The sequence below is a fragment of the Zootoca vivipara genome, chromosome 11, assembly GCF_965207765.1.
Source record: "Zootoca vivipara chromosome 11, rZooViv2.hap1.1, whole genome shotgun sequence".
Taxonomy (NCBI): domain Eukaryota; kingdom Metazoa; phylum Chordata; class Lepidosauria; order Squamata; family Lacertidae; genus Zootoca; species Zootoca vivipara.
In genome coordinates this window covers 6,069,231-6,091,350 of record NC_142594.1, presented here as the reverse complement: position 1 = coordinate 6,091,350, position 22,120 = coordinate 6,069,231, and the positions used below count along the sequence as shown (strand labels likewise).

Below are 22,120 nucleotides of genomic sequence, written 5' to 3'. Positions count from 1 at the left end.
GGCATTTTGCAGAAAAGCTGGGAGAGAGAAAATACAGCTGAAGGAAGGAAAGGCAACAGTATTTTTCTATGAAAAATCAATAAAGCTTTCAGCATAGGATTAAGCTTCTCAGCCTTCTGTAAATTTCCTTCATCAATGATAAAGCATGTGGAATGTTACTCTTCAAATGACTGAGGCTGCTTGAAACATTTCCACATATTTTAGAAGCAGCTTTCCTGAATGATAGGATTACTGAACATTTCACCAGTCAAGATGAAATGATATACTGATAGGTTCATACTGTCACAAAAGTGATGCCTTAGCTCTAGAATTTCAATTTGGTACAACTCAGCTACTTTGACTCCAAAAGAATCAACTCCATCAGTTTTTAATAAACTCCTCTCTTCTTCCTAAATTCTTCCTAAATATCTAGAAACCTGTATGTCTTAAGGCCAAAATGTATAAATGCTGCTGCTGCTGTGCTTTCATGTTGTCTTTTGGCACTTTCCCCACAGCACAATGGGGGGAACTCTGCCTAATTTTTTTGAGCCCCCTCAAAGCATTGACGATTTTCTACAACTGCAGACTTCTCTTAACATTCCCCCTGTCAATTATATGCTTTCTTTAGTCATTTGAAAATTGGTAAATCTAATTTATAAAAGGGGAAAGATGGAATGAATGGATAACACATGAGAGTTGTTGTTACTGACTGCCTTCTAGAAAAGAAACAAATTAGGTGGTTAACAAATGGTTCCAAAAATAAGAATAGTATCAAACTTCTGGACTTCCATTGAAGAACTATGCCATTTGGAAAGAACACATGAATTAACAACAACAACAACAACAACAACAACAACAACAACAACAACAACAACACCCATCTGACTGGGTTGCCCCAGCCACTCTGGGGGGGCTTCCAACAAATGAAAGCATTGAGCACAGTAAAACAGTGAACATTAAAAACTTCCCTAACCAGGGCTGACTTTAGATGTCTCCTAAAAGTCAGATAGTTATTTCCTTGACATCTGCTGGGAGGACGTTCCACAGGTTGGGAGCCACCACTGAGAAGGCCCTTTGCCTGGTTCCCTGTAACCTCACCTATCACAGTGAGGGAACCACCAAAAGGCCCTCAGAGGTGGACCTCAGCGTCTGGGCTGAACAAAGGAGGTGGAGATGCTCCTTCAGGTATAAAGGGCTAAGGCCATTTAGGGCTTTAAAGGTCAGCACCAAACCTTCAAATTGTGCTTGGAAACTGTACTGGGAACCAGTGTAGATCCTTTAAGACTGGTGTGAAACGGTCCTGCCAGCCACTCCCAGTCACCAGTCTAGCTGCCACATTAGTTGTCGTTTCCAAGTCACCTCCAAAGGTAGCCCCATGTAGAGCACATCACAGTAGTCTAGGCAGGAGATAACCAGAGAATGTACCACTCTGGCAAGACAGGGCGCAAGCAGGTAGGGTCTCAGCCAGCGTACCAGGTGGCGTTGGTAGACAGCTGCCCTGGACACAGAATTGACTTGCGCATCCATGGAAAGATGTACATCCAAAATGACTCCCAGGCTATGTGCCTGGTCCTTTATGGGCCAGTAAATTCTATTCTGGGATGCGGGTGGCGCTGTGGGTTAAACCACAGAGCCTAGGGCTTGCCGATCAGAAGGTCGGCAATTTGAATCCCTGCGACGGGGTGAGCTCTCGCTGCTCGGTCCCTGCTCCTGCCAACCTAGCAGTTCGAAAGCACATCAAAGTGCAAGTAGATAAATAGGTACCGCTACAGTGGGGAGGTAAATGGCGTTTCCGTGTGCTGCTCTGGTTCACCAGAAGCTGCTTTGGCCACATGACCTGGAAGCTGTACGCCGGCTTGCTCGGCCAATAAAGCGAGATGAGCGCCGCAACCCCAGAGTCGGTCACGACTGGACCTAATGGTCAGGGGTCCCTTTACCCTTTACCTAAATTCTATTCTACTGTGTATAAATGGCATTCCTATCTCGCTGCAATCCGACAAGTCACAATGACTGCCAGGAACCCTCAACTGGGGTTGGTGGGTGATGAAATGCAGTGTAGTGTCAGAAACACCACCATAGCAAGACATTATTCCTGGGTCTAAAGAAGCTGAAATATATTGATCTAATGCAGGCATCCCCAAACTGCGGCCCTCCAGATGTTTTAGCCTACGACTCCCATGATCCCTAGCTAACAGGACCAGTGGTCGGAGAAGATGGGAATTGTAGTCCAAAACATCTGGAGGGCCTAAGTTTGTGTATGCCTGATCTAATGTATCTGACAAATATAAAGGCCAGGATCCAGAGCAACTTTTTCGATTTTATTTATTTTCCCACATTTATATCCTGACATTATTCCATCATGGAACCCAAGGTAGCCTCTCTGTGTCTTTTGGGAGGTCACCCACCTAGGCACTGACCACACAGAGACCTGCTTAGCTGTAGCGAGATGGTGGTCTTATAAAGCCTTCTGACCATACCATGATGCTATCTGAAGCTTAGGCATGCCCAGAATGATTTCTTAAAGGGTATCTTCATTGAACATCAGCATCCCAAAGTGCTTTTGGAAGTCCTTCGACTTTCAAAAGATGTTTGCTATATGGCAATGTCTGTATGCTTGTATAAGAAAAGCACATGCCCCAGTTGGAATGGTTAAACCCCGTATATGGGGTAATATTAGGCCTATTATTAATGTATTTTAGTTTACAGAAATGTGGCCTTATGCACAAATATACCTTTATTTTTGATACAGTACATGTATTTTTAAAGGAAAGACACATGCAAAGTCAACTTTTGTTCTGGATAAGCAGCTGCAAAGCATTTTGGATCCCCCTCCCAAAAAATGAACTTCTGATTTTCTAGCAGTTCTCCAAGAGGGTGGATTACACTTTGTACAACAGAGACGAAAGAAAAAGAAAAAAAAACAAGGAAAATCGAGCTTAACTGGCACATCTTCTCGGCTTGACCTTACACATGCTAATTTTGGCACTGACAAAGCAAAGAGGCTATAATTAAAAAGATACCACATCATTCTGAATGATAAGCAGGATGCTCCCTACATCAATATTTAAATTTATTGGCACACAGAATTGATTCTCCCGTATCTGAAATAGGCTGGCACTTTCTCAAAATTAAATACATAGCCCTTAAACCACATCACCCAGAATGTAAACAGCAATAAATCTGCCCAGAGTAGATCGAGCTTGTGAGAAGTCAGAGGAGACTCTAATAAAAATCCATTACTGAGCTGCAAGCACAGTAAAAGGTGGTAAAAGGAGAGGGTTCTGCTACCTTGTTACTGGAAATCCATAAAGCATAGGCCAAATCAGCTCTATGAGATTTCATAGCAATATGGTACGAATGAAACTCTTACAATGCTTGATTTATATGTGTGGTCGGATACAGGAATGGAAGGCAAGGGACTGGGAGGGGTGGCAATCTATTTTGTCCCTCGGTATTACAAGGAAGCATTTTTTCCTACAACTGAACAAAGCACAGCTACTATTGTATATAGAATGTCACTGAACTCCAATTTTCTTGGTAACAGGTGTCCCATTGCAATCCCCAGCACAAATTTACTAATATTTGAGAGCATGACTTGATCCAAATGAAGAAGGGGGGGGAACCAACTTTTTAGGTCAACAACAACAATAAATGATCATGCTTGCATATCACTTACGTTCAAAGCACTGTTAGGAAGCCCTAGTGCAATCTTTTCCAACTTTGGGTGCCCAGATGTTGCTGAACTTCATTCTGCATCATCCATGACTATTGGTGACCTTACCTTCCAAGTCCCGGACTGCAGAATCCGGGACCGGCAGCCGTGTGACACCGGAAGTTGTGTCGACATAACTTCCGGTGTCGCTTTGCCCTTCTATGGGCACCAAAATGGCCGTCGCCGACACTGGAAGTCGCATCTACGCACTTCCGGTCATGCGTAGATGCGACTTTTGAAGCTGGCGGCGGCCATTTTTTGTGCCCATAGAAGGGCAAATCAGAAAGGAAAAAAAATGGCCGCCGGCAGGAGAAAATAACGGAGAAAAATGGGAGACAAAGTGATATGGGGGACCACCGGGAAAAGGTAAGTAAAAACGGGGGTTTCCCGGGGAAAACGGGAGACTTGGCAGCTATGTTGGGGGCTGCTGATTGAGGATGGTGGGATCTGCAAATACAGCAGCAACTGGGGAGCCAAGGTTGGGAATGGCTGGCGCATAACTAGAGCAACAGAACAAAGTTATGAAGCAGACAACACTGCAGTCCTGGAAGTAACCAAACCATGACTTAGGCATTTTTCAACAACTGTGCTGACAAGGAGCCACACAGGTCTTGCTAGTGTCTCTCTACCTCTAAGGGAAGAGTGTAGCTCTGCAAGCTAGATCATACTTTCACTGTAAATTTGGTGTCTTGAAACCAGGGTTACAGCAACAAACCATGGCTAGGGTTTCACTTTAGTCCAGTTCTAGGGTCTGCCCTCTGGAGAAGGCATGCACAATTTTATAGAGGGAGGTGGCAGTTTCAGGAGATAGCGCCCCAAATCAGTTCACCTGCTTCAGAGGGGTGGGGGTGGGGGTGGGGGAAGACACTTAAAAGAGAAGCATAATAAAAAAAGTTTTAATGTCAGAGGTCAATCTTTATGTGTTTTAGCTTATCAATCATTTAGGGGCAAAAGCATCCCTGTTTCAAACTTCACCCAACGTATGCTTTCCTCAAGATTGCAATTAATTGTTATAGTGGAAGGAACAACACGTAAATTGGCTTGACACAGGTTTGAAAAATCTAAAAGCCTCTATTTTTCTAACCTAAATATTGGATAAAGTTTTCAAATGAATTGGGGGCCACATAGAAAAGTCTTATCCTAATAGCAGAAAATATTGCTGCCTGGCACACCTTCTTACTATTTAAAATACTGAAGCTACATCACTTTTAATGCATACATATACGTCTAAAGCATTTAATTCATTACGCTGCTCTAAAATTAAATCATTCCGTCGGCTGTAGCAGAACCTATATAAATGCAGAAGGCTTCATACCTAACTTTATGTGAAATATTAAACACCAGTGATGGTTTTTCTCTCTGGATTATATACCTTGGCATAATTACACCTAAAGGCAATTTGATTTTATAATATATTCCTCACTGTAAAAAATTACATAATGTTTTTCAATTGCCTATTAATATGCAAATATTAGACTGAAGATTGGAAGCAGAGCTAAAACGAACCCTAAAAATCCCTGGAGAAAACAAAGTGAGGGCAGCATACTTAACAACCGCCCAGAAACACAAACAAATTAGCATTCTGTTGTGTGTGCCATTGTGTTTTGCAAGGTGAAGGAAGAGGATGAGTCAGGATAGAAAGAAAATAGGAGTGGACGATATTGCGTTTCTCTGCATACCTGGGATGCTATCACTGTTGGAATCAGTACTAGTCATATATCTATTTGAAGAACAGCTTCTTCATACAGAACTATGCATTTTGCTCCATTCAGATATGCCACCTTGACTCCAAAGAGCTCAGTTTGATGATATACATTATTCTCCCATCTTCCCCTCCCAACACGGTGACATTTGCTAGGTGCCACAACCACAACTCCACAACGGTATCAATGTTTGCATCATATTTTGACCCTGACTGCTTTATCCCCAGGACTCAAGGCAGGTTACATGACAAGCTCGTGAACCACGTATCTGATTGAGTAGGTAAGTCCTGGCATCCCCCAAACAAACCCCATGACTGTCTCCTCTACTGCACGGTGGTCACCTGTGTACTGAAAGCAGATGCACATATATTTATTTATCACAATTATATCCCGTTTTTATTTCAAATAGGCCGAAGCTTCCACTCAGGAAGCTGCTTTCTAGAACAGTGCTGCTTAGTTTCAACACCGGAACCTCACTATATTTTCTGGGCAAAGACACAATTCCAACAGACGATTTACATGTTCCTAGAATGTGTGACTGGGAAGACTGTGTCAAAACTAGGCTGGAGTCCTTTTGTCCATTTTTTGGGGTCCACCTTTTCTACGATTGCTCAAGCTCTCCATGGAACACATTCAGGCACATTTTGATCAAATGAATAACTGCTCTGGAGACGGACAATAAGGGCTCAGAAAGTTGTTACAATCCCCCAAACCTCATACTACAATTGCCTACCCCCTGCCTGATCTGTAGAGAAATGGGATTTCGTGTCCCTTTTCATCTCGACCCTGCTCTGTCGCTGCTTCCATTGCCTTCATACAAGAGATAAACGACTATTTCCCCCTTCCAATTTCAATTTAATTCTTCTTATTGCCACCCCAAGGCAACTTTTTCTGAAAGTTGAGAGAGAGAGAGAGAGAGAGAGAGAGAGAGAGAGAGAGAGAGAGAGAGAGAGAGAGAGAGAGAGAGAGGAGAGGGGGAGAGAGAAAACTATCTCATCTAGCTTTTGAAAAACTGAAAATGTTTTTTTTTTAAGGGAGAAGATTGTCCTGCTAATAAAACGCCCATGTTATTATTCAGTCCTCCTCCACTGCTACCGAGTGAGAAAAGAATTTCCACTAGATTCATGGCTGGTAGCAGACCTTCATTTTCAAGAGAACTCTCATTAAGCTTGAGCGTAAAAATATTTTTATATTAGAAATATTTTCATCTTTGACTTCGGTCATTAAACGTAACTCCTCCTCTACAAATATAAAGGCTGGCTGAATAATGTTGAGGCAACAGCATGGAGCGAAGGAGCATTTTGTTTTAGCACTCAGGGTTGAAAGCCTTTTGCTGCCTTTCCAGTTTACTAGCAGAGCATTCCCCCTCCCGTTCAGCCAGAAGCTGGGAATGTGAAATAAATCCTCTGTCTGTAGTGATTTTGCAAACATGTAGGCACTAAACCATATTTTGGAAGCTACCTCCAACGAATCAGAAGGACTAGCCTTCCTCTGTTTTTAGATTCAAGCTGACAAGTGGTAGACAACTGATGGGTAAGCATTTCAGACATGCACAGAAGCACACATTTCTGCAGGCAATTTTCACATGTTTAAGGAAAACAAGGAAAACCTATGGTCTTAGCTAATACATTACCGTATTTTTTCCGTGTACGACGAAAGGTTTTTTTTAGAAATAATAGGCAAAAATCGCAGATAGCGCAGGGGGGACGGGAGATTGGTGGCAACAGCCAGCAGGTGATTGTCAGAGGCGATTGGGTGTGTGATTGGTTGGTGCGGCAAGGCCTGCTGACGATTGGCTGCGACGATTGGATGTGGCAGCCTTGAGGCGTGCATGCAATCGGCTGTGGTTGCGTCGAGTGGTCAGTTGGGCTTTTGGCGGCGAGCGTGCAGACGATTGGTGGCCGTGTCAATGCGTGTGATTTGCAGTGGTGGGCAGGTTGTATAGCAATTGGCGGCGATGTCCCCCCCCCCCATATTTTTTTGACACAGCAAAAAACAGTATATGGAAAATATGGAATTGTTCTAGTGCCAGGATTGGGGAGCTTGAGCTCAAATTAAATCTCTTCTATTTCGTTAGGGTAGCCTGTTTGTGGCTCTATGATCACTGCAGATGGTGACAGCAGTCACGAAATTAAAAGACGCCTGCTTCTTGGGAGAAAAGCAGTGACAAACCTAGACAGCATCTTAAAAAGCAGAGACATCACCTTGCCGACAAAGGTCCATATAGTTAAAGCTATGGTTTTCCCAGTAGTGATGTATGGAAGTGAGAGCTGGACCATGAAGAAGGCTGAGCGCCGAAGAATTGATGCTTTTGAATTATGGTGCTGGAGGAGACTCTTGAGAGTCCCATGGACTGCAAGAAGATCAAACCTATCCATTCTGAAGGAAATCAGCCCTGAGTGCTCACTGGAAGGACAGATCGTGAAGCTGAGGCTCCAATACTTTGGCCACCTCATGAGAAGAGAAGACTCCCTGGAAAAGACCCTGATGTTGGGAAAGATGGAGGGCACTAGGAGAAGGGGACGACAGAGGATGAGATGGTTGGACAGTGCTCTCGAAGCTACTAACATGAGTATGACCAAATTGCAGGAGGCAGTTGAAGACAGGAGTGCCTGGCGTGCTCTGGTCCATGGGGTCACGAAGAGTCGGAAACGACTAAACAACAACAACGAAGTGGGTTGATCAGTTATGTTCCCATACAGGTGACCTGTCAGGTAAGTAGCTGCCTTCATATTCAGTGTATGTCCCCTGGTTGCCCTTTCCACAATCTGTTCCTTCCTCCATGCCAGGTGGTAGCTGCCTCGACAGATGACACTGTTGCCAGGCTAACCATGGGGCTTTTGTTCTTCCAGAGCATACCTGCTCCTTCCTCCATGCCTCTGGTGGCCTTTGCGTGGAGAAAGAGCATGCTGATACTTTCCTCTTGCCCACAAACATCAAACAATGCATGAACCAGGGATTCCACTGCTCATTGCTCCATCCCACGAAGGTCACTGCCTGGAGCATATGAACCAAGGTGCAGTTTGCCTGGCACATCCTATTTTCAACTGAACATTACTACTGTATTTGGGTGATGACCAATGCCTGGCCAATCAGGCATAGCTCTCAAAAAATGCAGGGGTAGTACAACTCTCCTGATTTGTTTCTTGGTCTTTCCACTAAAACAGTAACTTTCATGGGAGAATAGGAAGTGAGGGCTTTGTGTTACTGTTTCTTCCCTCCCTCTCTCATCTCAACAGTCCAGGATATATTACAGAGGTGTCGGCTGTCTGTGCAAGAGATTAGGAAGAAAAGTAAAAGATGGACAAGAGTTGCTCAAGCTTAGTACAGTGGCTAGTTGCTCGAGTTCCACCAAGATGGCTACTTGATTGGGGAAGAAGGGTACTTTGACAGATGGAACCATCTAATACTATGAGTATTACGACAGAATCTTTCCACTAAGGGGACCAAAAGGCCACCGATTATCCAGACCACAGCACATCACAATCAGACAGTAGGTACGCCGCACAAAACGTGAAGGTAGAGCAAATAGATTTAGATGAATCAAAGAGTGCCAAATCACATAGCATGCAACCTGGGTGGGGCTGGGGGTGCTGAAACAGGATTACTCGACAATGTGAGCTTGGCTAGAATTCTTTCTCCACGCAAATATCATGATCAGTCTGCATCCAATGCAGGCACCAAACAAATCTTGTCCAACTCCCAGAGTGAAATCACAGAATCATAAAATTGTTAATAGAGCTGGAAGGGACCACAACAGTCATCTAGTCCAACCCCCGGCAATGCAGGAATCTTTTGCTGAATGTGGGGCTTGAACCCATGACTCTGAAATTAAGAGTCTTGTGCTCTACCGAGTGACCTAGTTTCTCTGTCAAACTACTTGAACTTGCGTTTAAACCTTGAGACCTAGATCAAGGCAAAACCCAGTGGTTTGTGGAATGGAGTAGATGAATAAAATTAGGAAGGCATGTAGGGTTTAGTTATACTCAGGTTCCATTGAAATCAATGTGAAACATTAGTCCTGACTAAGTGCAATCTAAAGGCAATTATCTTGTTCTGTTTTTAGCCTGGGATCTTCACGTTACCTTTGCAAAACAAAACAAAATCTAAGTGCATATACTGAATGCAGGGCATGATACTACTTGCCTACATATTCCTTCCTAACCTTCACGCAATTTATGCTCTCAAAAATAATCATTTCCAGTTTTGCAGTTCCTGCAATACCTGCAACAATCCTCCTACCTGTGCAGGGAATACAATATACGGCTTAAATACCAAAAATAGATGGCCCTCCAGGTCTCTTCCCATTATAATTAGAGCCAAACCATAATACAGTTCCAAAATGCCACACTGACCTCTGTTTTACTGAGCCAGCAGTACTGAAAGTTCAGCTGACTTCTTTTAAAAGCCTGCAAAAGCCTGGGGGCTTGCAGCTTTTCCTGGTCATGGCTTAAACTGATCTACGGATCTCTGAGAAGGGCAAGCAAAGTTTAATGGTTAGAAGCTAATTTTCTTAAGCCTTTCATTAGCAAGAACGTTTTAGGCAGAGAAAAAGTGATAGATGAAACTTCAAAGTGGACTAGAACACCAGTGGCCCACAGTTAAGTATCCTGCCCTAATTGCAGAGCTGGTTTCACTGTGCAGTTACTCATTTACATTAGTTTTTATGGGCAAAGGGATCTGTTGGCAAGGAACTAGCAATATATGCCCTGTTAATTTCCTGATACTTCAAAGCTAAGCGCTGTTGCCAAATGGACTACTGATAAATGCAAGGAAGGAAAATGGCAAGTTTTCTTGAAGATTCTTTCAAAGACTTCATCTGCTTGTATAACTATTTCAGCTATTTTGTTATAATAAATAATAATAATAATAATAATAATAATAATAATAATAATATTTATACCCTGCCCATCTGGCTGGGTTTCCCCAGCCACTCTGGGCGGCTCACAACAGAATATTGAAAACACGATAAAACATCAGACATTAAAAATTTCCCTAAACAGGGCTGCCTTCAGATGTCTTCTAATAGTCAGATGGTTGTTTATTTCTTTGACATCTGATGGGAGGACGCCCTCTGCCTGGTTCCCTGTAACCTCACTTCTCGTAGGGAGGGGACTGCCAGAAGGCTCTCGGAGCTGTACCTCAGTGTCTGGGCTGAAATGCGGTTTTCAGTTGGGATCCACAGAACAGCACAATTTATTTGGTGTGTCCAACTTTCAACTTTATAACAAACCGCTTTGAAACTGAGCATTGGTGATGACAATATCACTAAAGCAACAAAGGGGGGGGGGACACCCTGAATTTGCTCAAGTCTTTGGCCACATCTGAAGTACCTCCTTGGGTACTTCCAAGAGAATCAATACCAGTTGTACTAAGAAAGGTCTGCCTACAATTTGCATTAAAAATCCAAAAAGAAACATTACTTGGTAAGAGATAGGATTGTGTTTTCCACATGAATACAAAGCAGCCGCATTGTGGGATTTTCGCTTCAGCTTTAGATTAACCAGAGTTTGTTGTGTTCTCTGGACTCAGAAGTGTGGTTAATTGTTATTAACTACTAGCTGTTCCCGGCCACGTGTTGCTGTGGCAATCATCTCCCCTCCAAACAGGTTTGTTCTGTTACATCCACCCCACCCCACCCCATTCATCCTCCCCAATGGCACAGCCCTCCCCTACTCAGCACCCCAGTTTCTCACTCCAGATGTCATGACACCTCTCTCTCTGGTCCCAACACTGTGAGACGTCATCTTCCTCCTGTGTGATGGAGCCCGTCACCCCAACCCCTCTCTCTCTTCCATCCGCACACCCCATGTGCATCTTGGGAAGGGCCTGGCCAGTTCCCCTGGCTGGGCAATGCCATGTTATTGTGATGTCATAGATACTCTGTAGCCAATGGCAGCAGCTGAGACATCCTCAGCTGTGCTGCTTTGACATCCAGCAGATGGTAATACAACTAACTTTGGAAGAAGGTTTTTCTAAAAAAGAAGGTCACGGGTGAGACATCTATGTAATCTAGGTATATAAAAACACTCCCATATTTGAATGCAACATTGTGTCAAAATTTCAAAGCAATCGGTCAAGTACTTTTGGAGAGCATAGATTGGTAACAAACAGACAATTACATTTTTATTTATATACAGTGGTACCTCGCAAGACGAAATTAATTCGTTCTGCGAGTCGCTTCATATAGCGAAAATTTCATCTTGCGAAGCACGGTTTACCATTTAGCTGGCTTACCCGGTTTACACATTTAATTAATGCGTTCCTATTTGTCTTGCGAAGCGCGGCCATAGGAAACTTCATCTTGTGAGACGCCTCGTGCAACGCAAAACGCTTTCATCTTGCGAGTTTTTCATTGCAAGAGGCATTTGTCTTGCGGGGTACCACTGTAGTTAGTATAAACAAGTCCGCTTCAGTAACAATGGTTTGACATTAGCTGGCTTGAAATTAACAGTAAGTACAGTGGTACCTCGGTTTGCGACTGCAATCCGTTCCGCGGAGCCGGTTGCTCCCCGAATCGGTCGCTCCCCGAAGGTATGCTTCTGCGCGTGCGCAAAACGGCGATAGAGCGCTTCTGTGCACGCTGCACAGATTGTTTCTGCGCATGCGCGCGCTGCGCAAATTATTTCTGCACATCCGAGCGCCGTGGAACCCGGATGTAAACACTTCCAGGTCTGCGGTGGTCGGAAACCGAAGCAGTCGCAAACTGAGGTGGTCGCAAACCAAGGTTTGACTGTAATACTAACCACAGTTTTCTAGGCTCAAATAACCTGGCTTTCTGTGGTTAATCTAAAACAAACACAAATGCTTCCACATTTCCTTCTTGGCTATCACAATATCCTCGCCTGTAAAAGCTGCTTTGTCAATAATCAGAGCTGAAATGCTTAACAAGGCTAACAATGAATGCCTATCAGAATGTAATCCCTCCACATTAAAAGCAGAAGCAAATGCTAAAATATGTTTGCTCACACACAAAAAAGGCCTCCTTAAAGATTATGAACAACATGAGTCACATAACCCTGCATGGCTCGTAATAAAAGTTAAATACAGATCTTTTTAAAGGGCTAAATGCTACCAATGGGGGAATCTTTCAGAGCTGAACATCTGTCTTATTTCAACATACTCAAAAACTATACTCTGGCATGCCCTTAGCTACAAAGCAGCTCCTGTCACCCGAATGTTAAGGCTGTGCTAGGGAAAGCAGCTATTACAATAATTATTCCACAATTCAAGGGACCTCCAGCTGCCAATCTTGACTTACCCTTGATGGTTCCGCAGATTAGCCTGCAAACACCAGGCTGCAGATATCATAGAATCACAGGCAGAGGAACTTTAACTTGCACAAAATGATTAACAACAATAGCAAAGAGCCAAAGACTGCGTGACAATAGTCCAGCTGGGAGCCCAAACACAGACAGCAAATTCACAGGGCCTTTTTGACCAAGAGTGAATGTGGCGCAGCAGCTCCGCCAAAGGCTGCTCTGCCCTTCTGGTTTAAGTATCCCACTGCAAATGCTGCAGGGGAATTGTTTCTGATAGTCTGTCAGGGCCGAACTACGTATCACCTTAAACACCAAGCTTATGTAAAGGTAAAGGGACCCCTTACCGTTAGGTCCAGTCGCGGACGACTCTGGGCTTGCGGTGCTCATCTCGCTTTACTGGCCAAGGGAGCTGGTGTACAGCTTCCGGGTCATGTGGCCAGCATGACAAAGCCACTTCTGGCGAACCAGAGCAGCGCACGGAAATGCTGTTTATCTTTCCGCCGGACAAAACCTATTTATCTACTTGCACATGATGTGCTTTCGAACTGATATGTTGGCAGGAGCAGGGACCGAGCAACAGGAGCTCACACCGTCATGGAGATTCGAACCGCCGACCTTCTGACCGGCAAGCCCTAGGCTCTGTGGTTTAGACCACAGCGCCACCCGCTGCTCTGCCACTTCCAGTTTAAGTATTCCACTGCAAATGCTGCAGGGTAATTGTTTCTGATAGTCCAGTGATGGGCAACCACGTGTGTCATAGGTTCGCCATCACTGTGATAGTCTGTCAGAGCCGAACTACGTACTGTATTACCTTAAATGCCAAGCTTAAATTACCTTAAATCACCAACACAGCTCTCCTTGTTTCTTAGGTCCCACTTAACTGGCTGCAGGTGAGCAAGGAAATGCTGAGCATTATGATGTCATAATACATGTCTGATGTAACTAAAGGTTGCCAAGAGATGGGAGGAGAAAATAGTGGCAACCATGCATTTAAAGGTAACATACAGTTAGGCCTTTCAATTCAGGTGTAGGCATGTGGCTACACGCTAAGATCAGTATGTCACAAATTCGATCAGAAGTTTGGTATATCCGTTCAATTCCTAGCAAGCCATGTGATAAAACCACAAGAGTTTCATTCACATAAAGTACTGATCTGACCAGCAGCACAGCCAACCAATATCTTCAGTGTCTAATCCCCTTCCCCCCAAAGCTATTGACACCACCCGGGCGGCCTCAATGCACCCAACCGTGAGCTCACTTTGCAAAAATCATCTCGGAAGCTGCCAGCCGGGTCTTGAACCCACAACATTTAGTAAGGTGGTTGAGCGCCACTATCCATGGTACCTGTCGCTGATCTTACAGTATATATGCAGTTGCAGTTTGCAAAGTGTAGGAAATAAGCTGAATGGTCTAGGTACCTTTCAAATAATGTAATGAAGTATTGCAACAATCTTTGCACTTTTAAATACATATTGGTGTGGACAGTAAAAAAAAACCTGATATGGCTCTTGGTGTCTTACATCATTTAAATACAATTCTAACAGTTTTAATTATGTTTTTATGGCAAGCACTAGATTGTATAGTATTTTTTGAAGGCTGAATCACCAACTTCGCACTTTAACAAAGTTTTGATCATTAACTATTCCACAAGACGGAAGGAACTCATAGTGCCTTTTAAATTATGGATTTCAGAAGTTATTTTTAAAAGTGCATTCCTGTGCAACGCCAGCAAGCTATGAATTTCTTCAGGAGGAGCAATTGTGGCATAAATACATATTTTGAAATATTAAGCATTTAAACTGTCAGATATACCTTTGTCCTAGACTGTGACAGATTACTGCAGGACTGCAGATTTTATTGAGCAATACAGCCTTTATTGTCAATAGAAGGAATCATTCTGTAAGCTCTCCTAAAAGTGACAGTTCTCACAGCTCAGCATAACAAATCAGATGTATGTGTTTGCGGAACACAGAGCACCTGATACATCAAAACTACATATTTTCTTTGGAAGAAATATAGTTTGCTTGTAAATACTTCTATGCTGTGGTTATTCTATGCAACACACTCCCTGTTAACGCCAAACAAAGTTCTAAACAGAAAAACTAGATCGTAAAGTATTGTCCATTAAAGATGGCAATGCTATCCCCTAAGTTGCTTGAATTGGGCCATAAATGAAAACAGTTCGAATGTGTGGCATTTACTGCAGTTCTGGAAAATGCTCAGGAATAGAATTCATCCAATTTCCAAATGGTTTCCACATTCTTTAGAGCACTAGCCAAAAAACAACAACAAACTTTTATGGGCCTACAGAAAGTTGACCATTCTGCCTAGCAAGTCAAAGGAGCAGCAGCAAGAGAAAGCCTTGGGCTCCTGAATTCCTTTGCCTTGTCCTTTTACTCACACCGATATGCATAGCATTCCTAAAACTACAGGAAAATTTGACACGGTATCTTAGCACCTTCAACATGACATCAAGTGAGCAGATAAAATGACCACATTAAACCATAGGACTGAGCAGATACCGTGACCTGGTTCACACACCATAGTTGCTGTCTAAAAACAGACAATGGTTTAACGCAGGGCTCGGGAACTGCCCTCTGGCCCTCTCTATTTGGCCCCCAGGACCTCCCGTGAGCCCTACTCTGACCCTCCGGCAGTGCTTTGAACAGAGGCAACGTCCTGTGTTTGCCCAGGTGTAGCTATGGCTGGAATTCAGCAGATTGCACAGAAATAAGAACCACGCCTGTCATTCTCCCCATTTCTATTTCTGGCCCAACCCACTTTTGCCACTGGCATATAACTCCTGCAAGATTCCTCATGAGCAGTTGCAACCCTTGGGCTGAAGAATGTAGCCCCCCCCCCCACTCCGGCTGACAGTGAACATGCTGGCTCCCACTGCGGAAAGGTTTTCACCCTGCTTCTCTCCTGTTGTTTCCCGGTCTAGTTTGCTGTGATATCCCAGCTTGTGAGTGGTAACCAAGGTTTGTTTGGGACTTGGTGTTTTGGGGAAAACAAACCACGAGCCTGGGTTCAGATGTCACAGCGAGCCAAACCCTGGCTCGTTTCCCAGCATGGTGGCAGCAGTGGAAGCAGGGAGAAGTATAGAGAGAGCCCCACCGGAGAAACCAGAAGCTGCAAAACCCACCGTTTATTGCTGCCTACTCAGGACTCAGTTTTTATTACAGCAAAAGCCAGCAATACAGAATAACAGAATACAGAATAATTGCTGCCTACTGATGTCCACCACTGGAGAATTCTTTTTGGAGCCGCTTGATTGTCATTAATTGTTTCTGATTGTTTTAACTGAATTTTTAATTGTATTTTATGATTTGCTGTATGTTGCTTTGAGATGCCCGCATCACAGGTGGCAATTAAGTATTTTAATAAGTTTTTAAAAAGCAAAAACTGAAAATAACACCCAAAGCTATGATATTTGGCAATGCACAAGTTGAGTATGTATGGCATTGCAGCATTGAGGGGGGGGGGGCGGAAGAGTCATTAAAATTCATTGAAAATCCAGTCCGGGGGGGGGGCTGTTTTCAAAACACTCTACTCTTTATTGTTCAACTCCTTAACATATTGCCTATTGTTACTTTGAGGCTTCAAAGCAAATGCATTTCAGTAATCCTTGAGGCGCAAAAAAATGGCACCCAGACTTTTTGAGGTGCTCGCAAAAGGAAAATCTTTAGGTGCAAAATGCGCCTGGCATCCTGCTAATTTTGAACACAGGGTGGGTGGGTGGGTGGAGTCTGTAGGAAATGTTGTGATGGAGTTCACCAGACTACTCTCAGTACACTACAAAATGCCTGCTTACAATGCACAGATCATACTTACGCAACTCTCCTACTTTCAGGATATCACACAGCATCTTGGTTAATTCGATACTACTTCGACCAAAAGGACATTCATGCTTGTCTTCACGGCTGCTGTTTTCTAATACAATCTGAAACAGGAAGAAAGAACTGATCGTTTACAACAGGAATAGCCTTGTCTTCTCAGTAAGCATCATAAACAGAGTTCAACTTATTTAAATATTCGTATGCTACCTTTCAAGGCAAAGAGCCTTCTCAAGGAAGTTCACAAACCAATTGATGAATAAGGTACACATAAATAAAGTAAGCAGGAGGGTCAATGTCAGATGAGCTTCAAACAGGATAAATTATTTTTGTTCCCCTTCTAACAATGGTTAAATTCATATGAGTTAACTTTGAGGGGGGGGGGCTATGTTCCTAGCTTGCTTTAGGCAAAGCAACACTCAGAACAGCTGTATGGTGAGAGCAACCTCTACATCTGCTTCTGGCACAAGGATGAGGAGTGGGTTCGCATGTAATGCCAAGCCATGGTTAACCAAGGCTTATAAACCAACCAATGGCTTATGAAAGTCATTGGTTAGCAGCCAATAGACTATGGTAAAGATAGACTAAACCAGTGTTTCCCAACCAGTGTGCCTCCAGATGTTTTGGGACTACAACTCCCATCATCCCTAGCTAGCAAGACCAGTGGTCAGGAATGATGGGAGTTGTAGTCCCAAAACATCTGGAGGCACACTGGTTGAGAAACACTGGACTAAACCATGGCTTTGCATTAAGTGGAAATCAGGCCACTATACATACCTGCCAAGTTGCTGTCAGAGAAATAAGGGACCGGGCCGGAAATAGCAGACCGGAAGTAGCGCTGCCGCCATTTTGGAACTGGGCGGAGCATGCTCAGAAGTGACTTTTGATGCTGCTTTGCCCAGTTCCAAAATGGCCACCGCACCAGAAGTCGCACTGCAGCCATTTTGGAACTGGGCAGAGCAGCATCAAAAGTCACTTCTGAGCATGCTCTGCCCAGTTCCAAAATGGCCACCGCGCCAGAATAAACCGGGGGGGGGGGTTACAAAAAAAATTCCATTTTTTCAGCTAGGAACAGCTGGAAAAACAGGGATTTCCCGGGGAAAACGGGAGACTTGGCAGCTATGCCACTATAACATGTTAATACTTTTATTCCCTTACTGCAGTGGTTTTCCAACTTATATCCTTTAGTTCATGCAACCATTTACATACTAGTTTGTTTGTTGATGAAGCCTTATACATCTTTTGCAAACAAACAAACAAACACCGTACTCATAGCAGAGAAGCCCAGGACATTATTCTCAGAGTTAGTGCCCACTATCACCCAGGCATGTTGAGCACCATCATATTTGCTTGGAAGATCTGTGCTCTAGAAGGTACACAACCCCCCTCTGCAGCTGTGCATTGCCAGAGAAAATAGATAGTACAATTTTTCAGGGAATTTCCTGATAATCTTCCAAGGAACCCAGGGTTGCCTAAGAACACGCTTTGAAAACCACCATACTAATGTGCACAAAAGACTATAAATAGGGTAGAGTGATATACACCAAATGTTATAGTCATTATGCAATCTTTAGATATTATAAATACGAAAATTAAGGCTAAACTACACTCCTGCACTAAATCCCACCTTAGTTCCCAAATTAGCATTTTTAGAAACTAAAGTGATATGTTGGCTTTGTGAGAGCTATCTGCAGAGCAATTAATTTCACCTCGAGTTGATATCTGGGAGAAAAAGGATTGTCTAGAGCACTGGAGATAGAAACGTTTGGTTTATGCACCAAGCAGTACTTTCAACATAGCTGAGGAGTGAAACATTTTCGCCTGATATAGCTCTGCCTACAGCTGAGCATAAGACAACTTTTGTCTTTTTAAGCCTTGGCCCAAAACCAGAGGGGAAATGGTTGCAATTGCACTATAAAACACAAAAATGCTGCTGCTAACATCACATCTAACTGGATGGTGGGTTTGAGTTGGATCCTGAGAACCTCACCTTTCATTAAAAAAGCAAAACCACAAGTTTCTAGCCTTTGATAATTGTTGGGAAACAACCCAATCAATGTTTCTACTAGAAAGAAAGAAGAAAGAAAGAAAGAAAGAAAGAAAGAAAGAAAGAAAGAAAGAAAGAAAGAAAGAAAGAAAGAAAGAAAATATCCAGATTACAATTTCAGTGGTCAGGCTTCCCCACCCCCCAAGTTTACTCACAAAAATGAAGTACTCCCTATGACATCCTCTCTCCATCCCACTGTTCTTTGCCCTCATAATTTCTGCCCTCTCCTCAACAAGTTCCCTCTGCAATAACATGTATTTCTGCAAATATGCAACCTGGTGTAATGTCATGTATTTCTCCACCCCACTTCTCTCCAACAAGAGTAAATAATGTGGATAAAGTGCAGAGAAGTACAACTGTGGCCTTTAGAGATGGAGCATTTCACATACAACTGTCCTGCACTTGGGTTGCAGATTGGAACACAATTCCCAGCCGGACTGCGTACTGCTTTGGATTGCTAATAGCAACGCCTTGAACTTGGGTCTTGGTAGAAAATTGTAAACGAGTGCAAATCTCTGAGCATATATGTCGATATCAGCCAGCTGCGGAAACTGATCCCACACCTCTGGCATTGGGTACTTCATCTAGAACTGCAACAACTCCAGAGTCAAGGTCACTCAAGGCAAGTGACTTTTTCCTCCAAAGTGTGCAGCCATTTGGACAGTGGGTCTCTGAATGTTCTAGAGAAGCGCTTCTGATCATTGCCAGAACATCTGAAGGACACCAGGATGAAAAAGGCTTCCATGGCCTAAAGAGGGCAGACGAGTCCTCCATGTTTGCTGGGGCAGGGGTTATACTTGAGCAATACCATGCTCGCTGGGGTTATAACTTGCTTAGGTCATGGTGTCAGGCTTTAGTATGAAAGAGAGATGGACCATAAAGAAGGCTGATCGCCGAAGAACTGATGCTTTTGAATTATGGTGCTGGAGGAGACTCTTGAGAGTCCCATGGACTGCAAGAAGATCAAACCTATCCATTCTGAAGGAAATCAGCCCTGAGTGCTCACTGGAAGGACAGATCCTGAAGCTGAGGCTCCAATACTTTGGCCACCTCATGAGAAGAGAAGACTCCCTGGAAAAGACCCTGATGTTGGGAAAGATTGAGGGCACAAGGAGAAGGGGGCGACAGAGGATGAGATGGTTGGACAGTGTTCTCGAAGCTACGAACATGAGTTTGACCAAACTGCGGGAGGCAGTGAAAGACAGGAGTGCCTGGCGTGCTATGATCCATGGGGTCACGAAGAGTCGGACACGACTAAACAACAACAACAACAACAACAACACCATGCTCCCTGGGGTTATAACTTGCTTAGATCATGGTGTCAGGCTTCAGTATGAAAAACCATGAGTCATACCCATGCTCGCTATGATCTTGGTTGTCTTGGAAAAGCCACTCTTAGCCTAACCTACATCTCATGGCTGTGAGAGGCTCTGCAGCTGCTATGAGATTCTTCAAGGAAGAACAGATGTAAATGACATAAATAAAAAATAAAAATAGTTTCTGAAGAACCCCTCCCCTTAAAATTCACTCCTTTCCCATATAATAGCATCTTAATATGGGGACATTGTGCAGGGGGTGAAGTAAAGCCTCTGTGCTCTCATCTCATAAACGTGCCAAACATCAAGAATTTCAGCACAGGACAAACTGGCGACTAAACAGAAACACGGTAGACTTGCCAAATATCTCTGGCTCCTAGTCTTTGATGATGGAGAAAGTGGCAGAAACTCAGCAGCCCATGCGGACACTTGGTGGCTGAGAAATCAACACCCTTGGTTTCTCAAAGCATTCTTTTCTCCCTGCTGCAAAAATAAAGGTTTAAACTACACCTAGTTGCAAAATGCTACGGGTAAAGAACTGCAGGTAACCTAAGAAACGCTTCTGCAATTTCTTGCTTTTACACTTCTGCAGATTCCCTTCAGGAACATAGTACATATTGAATGACTCACTCCTTCTGCTTTAGAGTCTTTCACAGCGGAAAACTAACAGTTCTCAAGTATGGCAGAGATGATAAAAAGGCTGAGCCAAAAAAACGCAGGCATGGTACCTATCACTACTGATATTAGATCCCTCCATCCCTCATGCCTGCTACTCTCTCGTAACAAAAATTAAACCCTACATAACAGAAGGTGCTATTTGGTTGGCAATTTAGATACTGATAATAGAAATGGGTAATAAAAATAAATGACGAGACAAAGTAAAATGAAAGGATAGAGAAGAGAATAAGGCAACGGACTCTGTAATGTCTTGGTTCTCGCAATTCCATTTGCTAGTTCTCACATTAGTCCAGCATATTAAGTTTTCATGAGTGGATAAAATATTTAATGGTGGCAGTGAGTCTGCATGTCTCATAAGGCAGGGTTACAGCAATCCATAAGACGATCTGAGAACCAGCTGAGAAACTTTGGCGTAATTTATATGGCAAATAAAACGGCACTTTGAGTAATTGATATGCAAAACAGCTTTCAACATCTGTCCATATTTACCACTAAGGAAAGGCTCCTCATTCTGAGGAGCACAGCTAGCAATTCCGATGTACTGGCAAAAAAAGTACACCCTCACTTTTATTATAATGCCATGGGAAGCTGGCCAGTATAAATAACCACGGGGAAAACCATATTACCAAGTTTAGCAATAGATATTTAAAGCAATGACCATATTGGTAATCTGCCATTATACTGGAATATTTTTCATGCTCTATTGCAACAAATGATTGACGATGCTTCAAAACACCAGAGTTGAGTGATACCATCAGCAGAAGCTTATATGGAAAAGAGTAGATTTCAATCAAGATTATTGGCTGCCTTCAAGTCCACATCTCCTGTGTTAAAATGGTTTAAGTGAGTTGTTCCTTTGTAGCTGTGCCTGAGTATATTTCGTCCCTTCATTAAGGCTCACAGTTCTGAGCTAGTTCAAGACCTTTCGTTCACTGGTGTCAATGCCTGCAAAACTGCCTTTTGTTTTCCGCTCCATTTTGAAAACGCAACTAAAAGCAGGGGGACCAAGGTGAAGCCCTCTAGAAGTTGTTTGACTCCCTTTCAGCCCCAGCCAACATGACCAATTGTCGGGAAGATGGGAATTGCACTGAAACCTCATCTAGAGGGGACCATGTTGGCTATCCTTGATTAAAACAAATATTCTAGGTAGTTGTGTATCTGCACGCAGCGTCAGTGGATGTGCCATTCCAAATTATCCACTCCCCCCCTAGTTAATGTCTGCAAGTGTGAGTATACAAAAACAAGAAAGAAAGAAAGAAAGAAAGAAAGAAAGAAAGAAAGAAAGAAAGAAAGAAAGAAAGAAAGAAAGAAAGAAAGACTGGTCTTAAATAGAACTGGTGGATTTAAATAGTGTTATTTTGTGTTTAAGAAAAAATGATAGGGAGATCAGTGGTATAAGAACAGTGGTACTGCTAACTGCTCCCACCAAATCTATTTTTTATTTTTGCTATCAGAATCCAGACTATGGTAAGGAACATTAGGAAATAAGCCATTGTACTAGATTTTGCAGTTACAGTAGACTGTTATGACAACGCAGAAAATGCAATATGCCTACCACAACAGCTCAAGAGAAAACTGATAAATCCC

At 43.3% G+C, this 22,120-nt stretch overlaps 1 protein-coding gene across 4 annotated transcripts in view; it reads right to left on the bottom strand.

Moving 5' to 3' along the window:
* The window catches only part of ELMO1 (engulfment and cell motility 1), a 305,776-nt gene that overhangs the window by 125,689 nt on the left and 157,967 nt on the right, over positions 1-22,120 (bottom strand). For all 4 annotated transcript variants that reach the window (XM_088653940.1, XM_035129257.3, XM_035129258.3 and 1 more), the window contains one exon: positions 16,491-16,599. In XM_088653940.1, the coding sequence (XP_088510066.1) occupies positions 16,491-16,599 (109 nt within the window). The remainder of the gene's footprint in view (positions 1-16,490; positions 16,600-22,120) is intronic.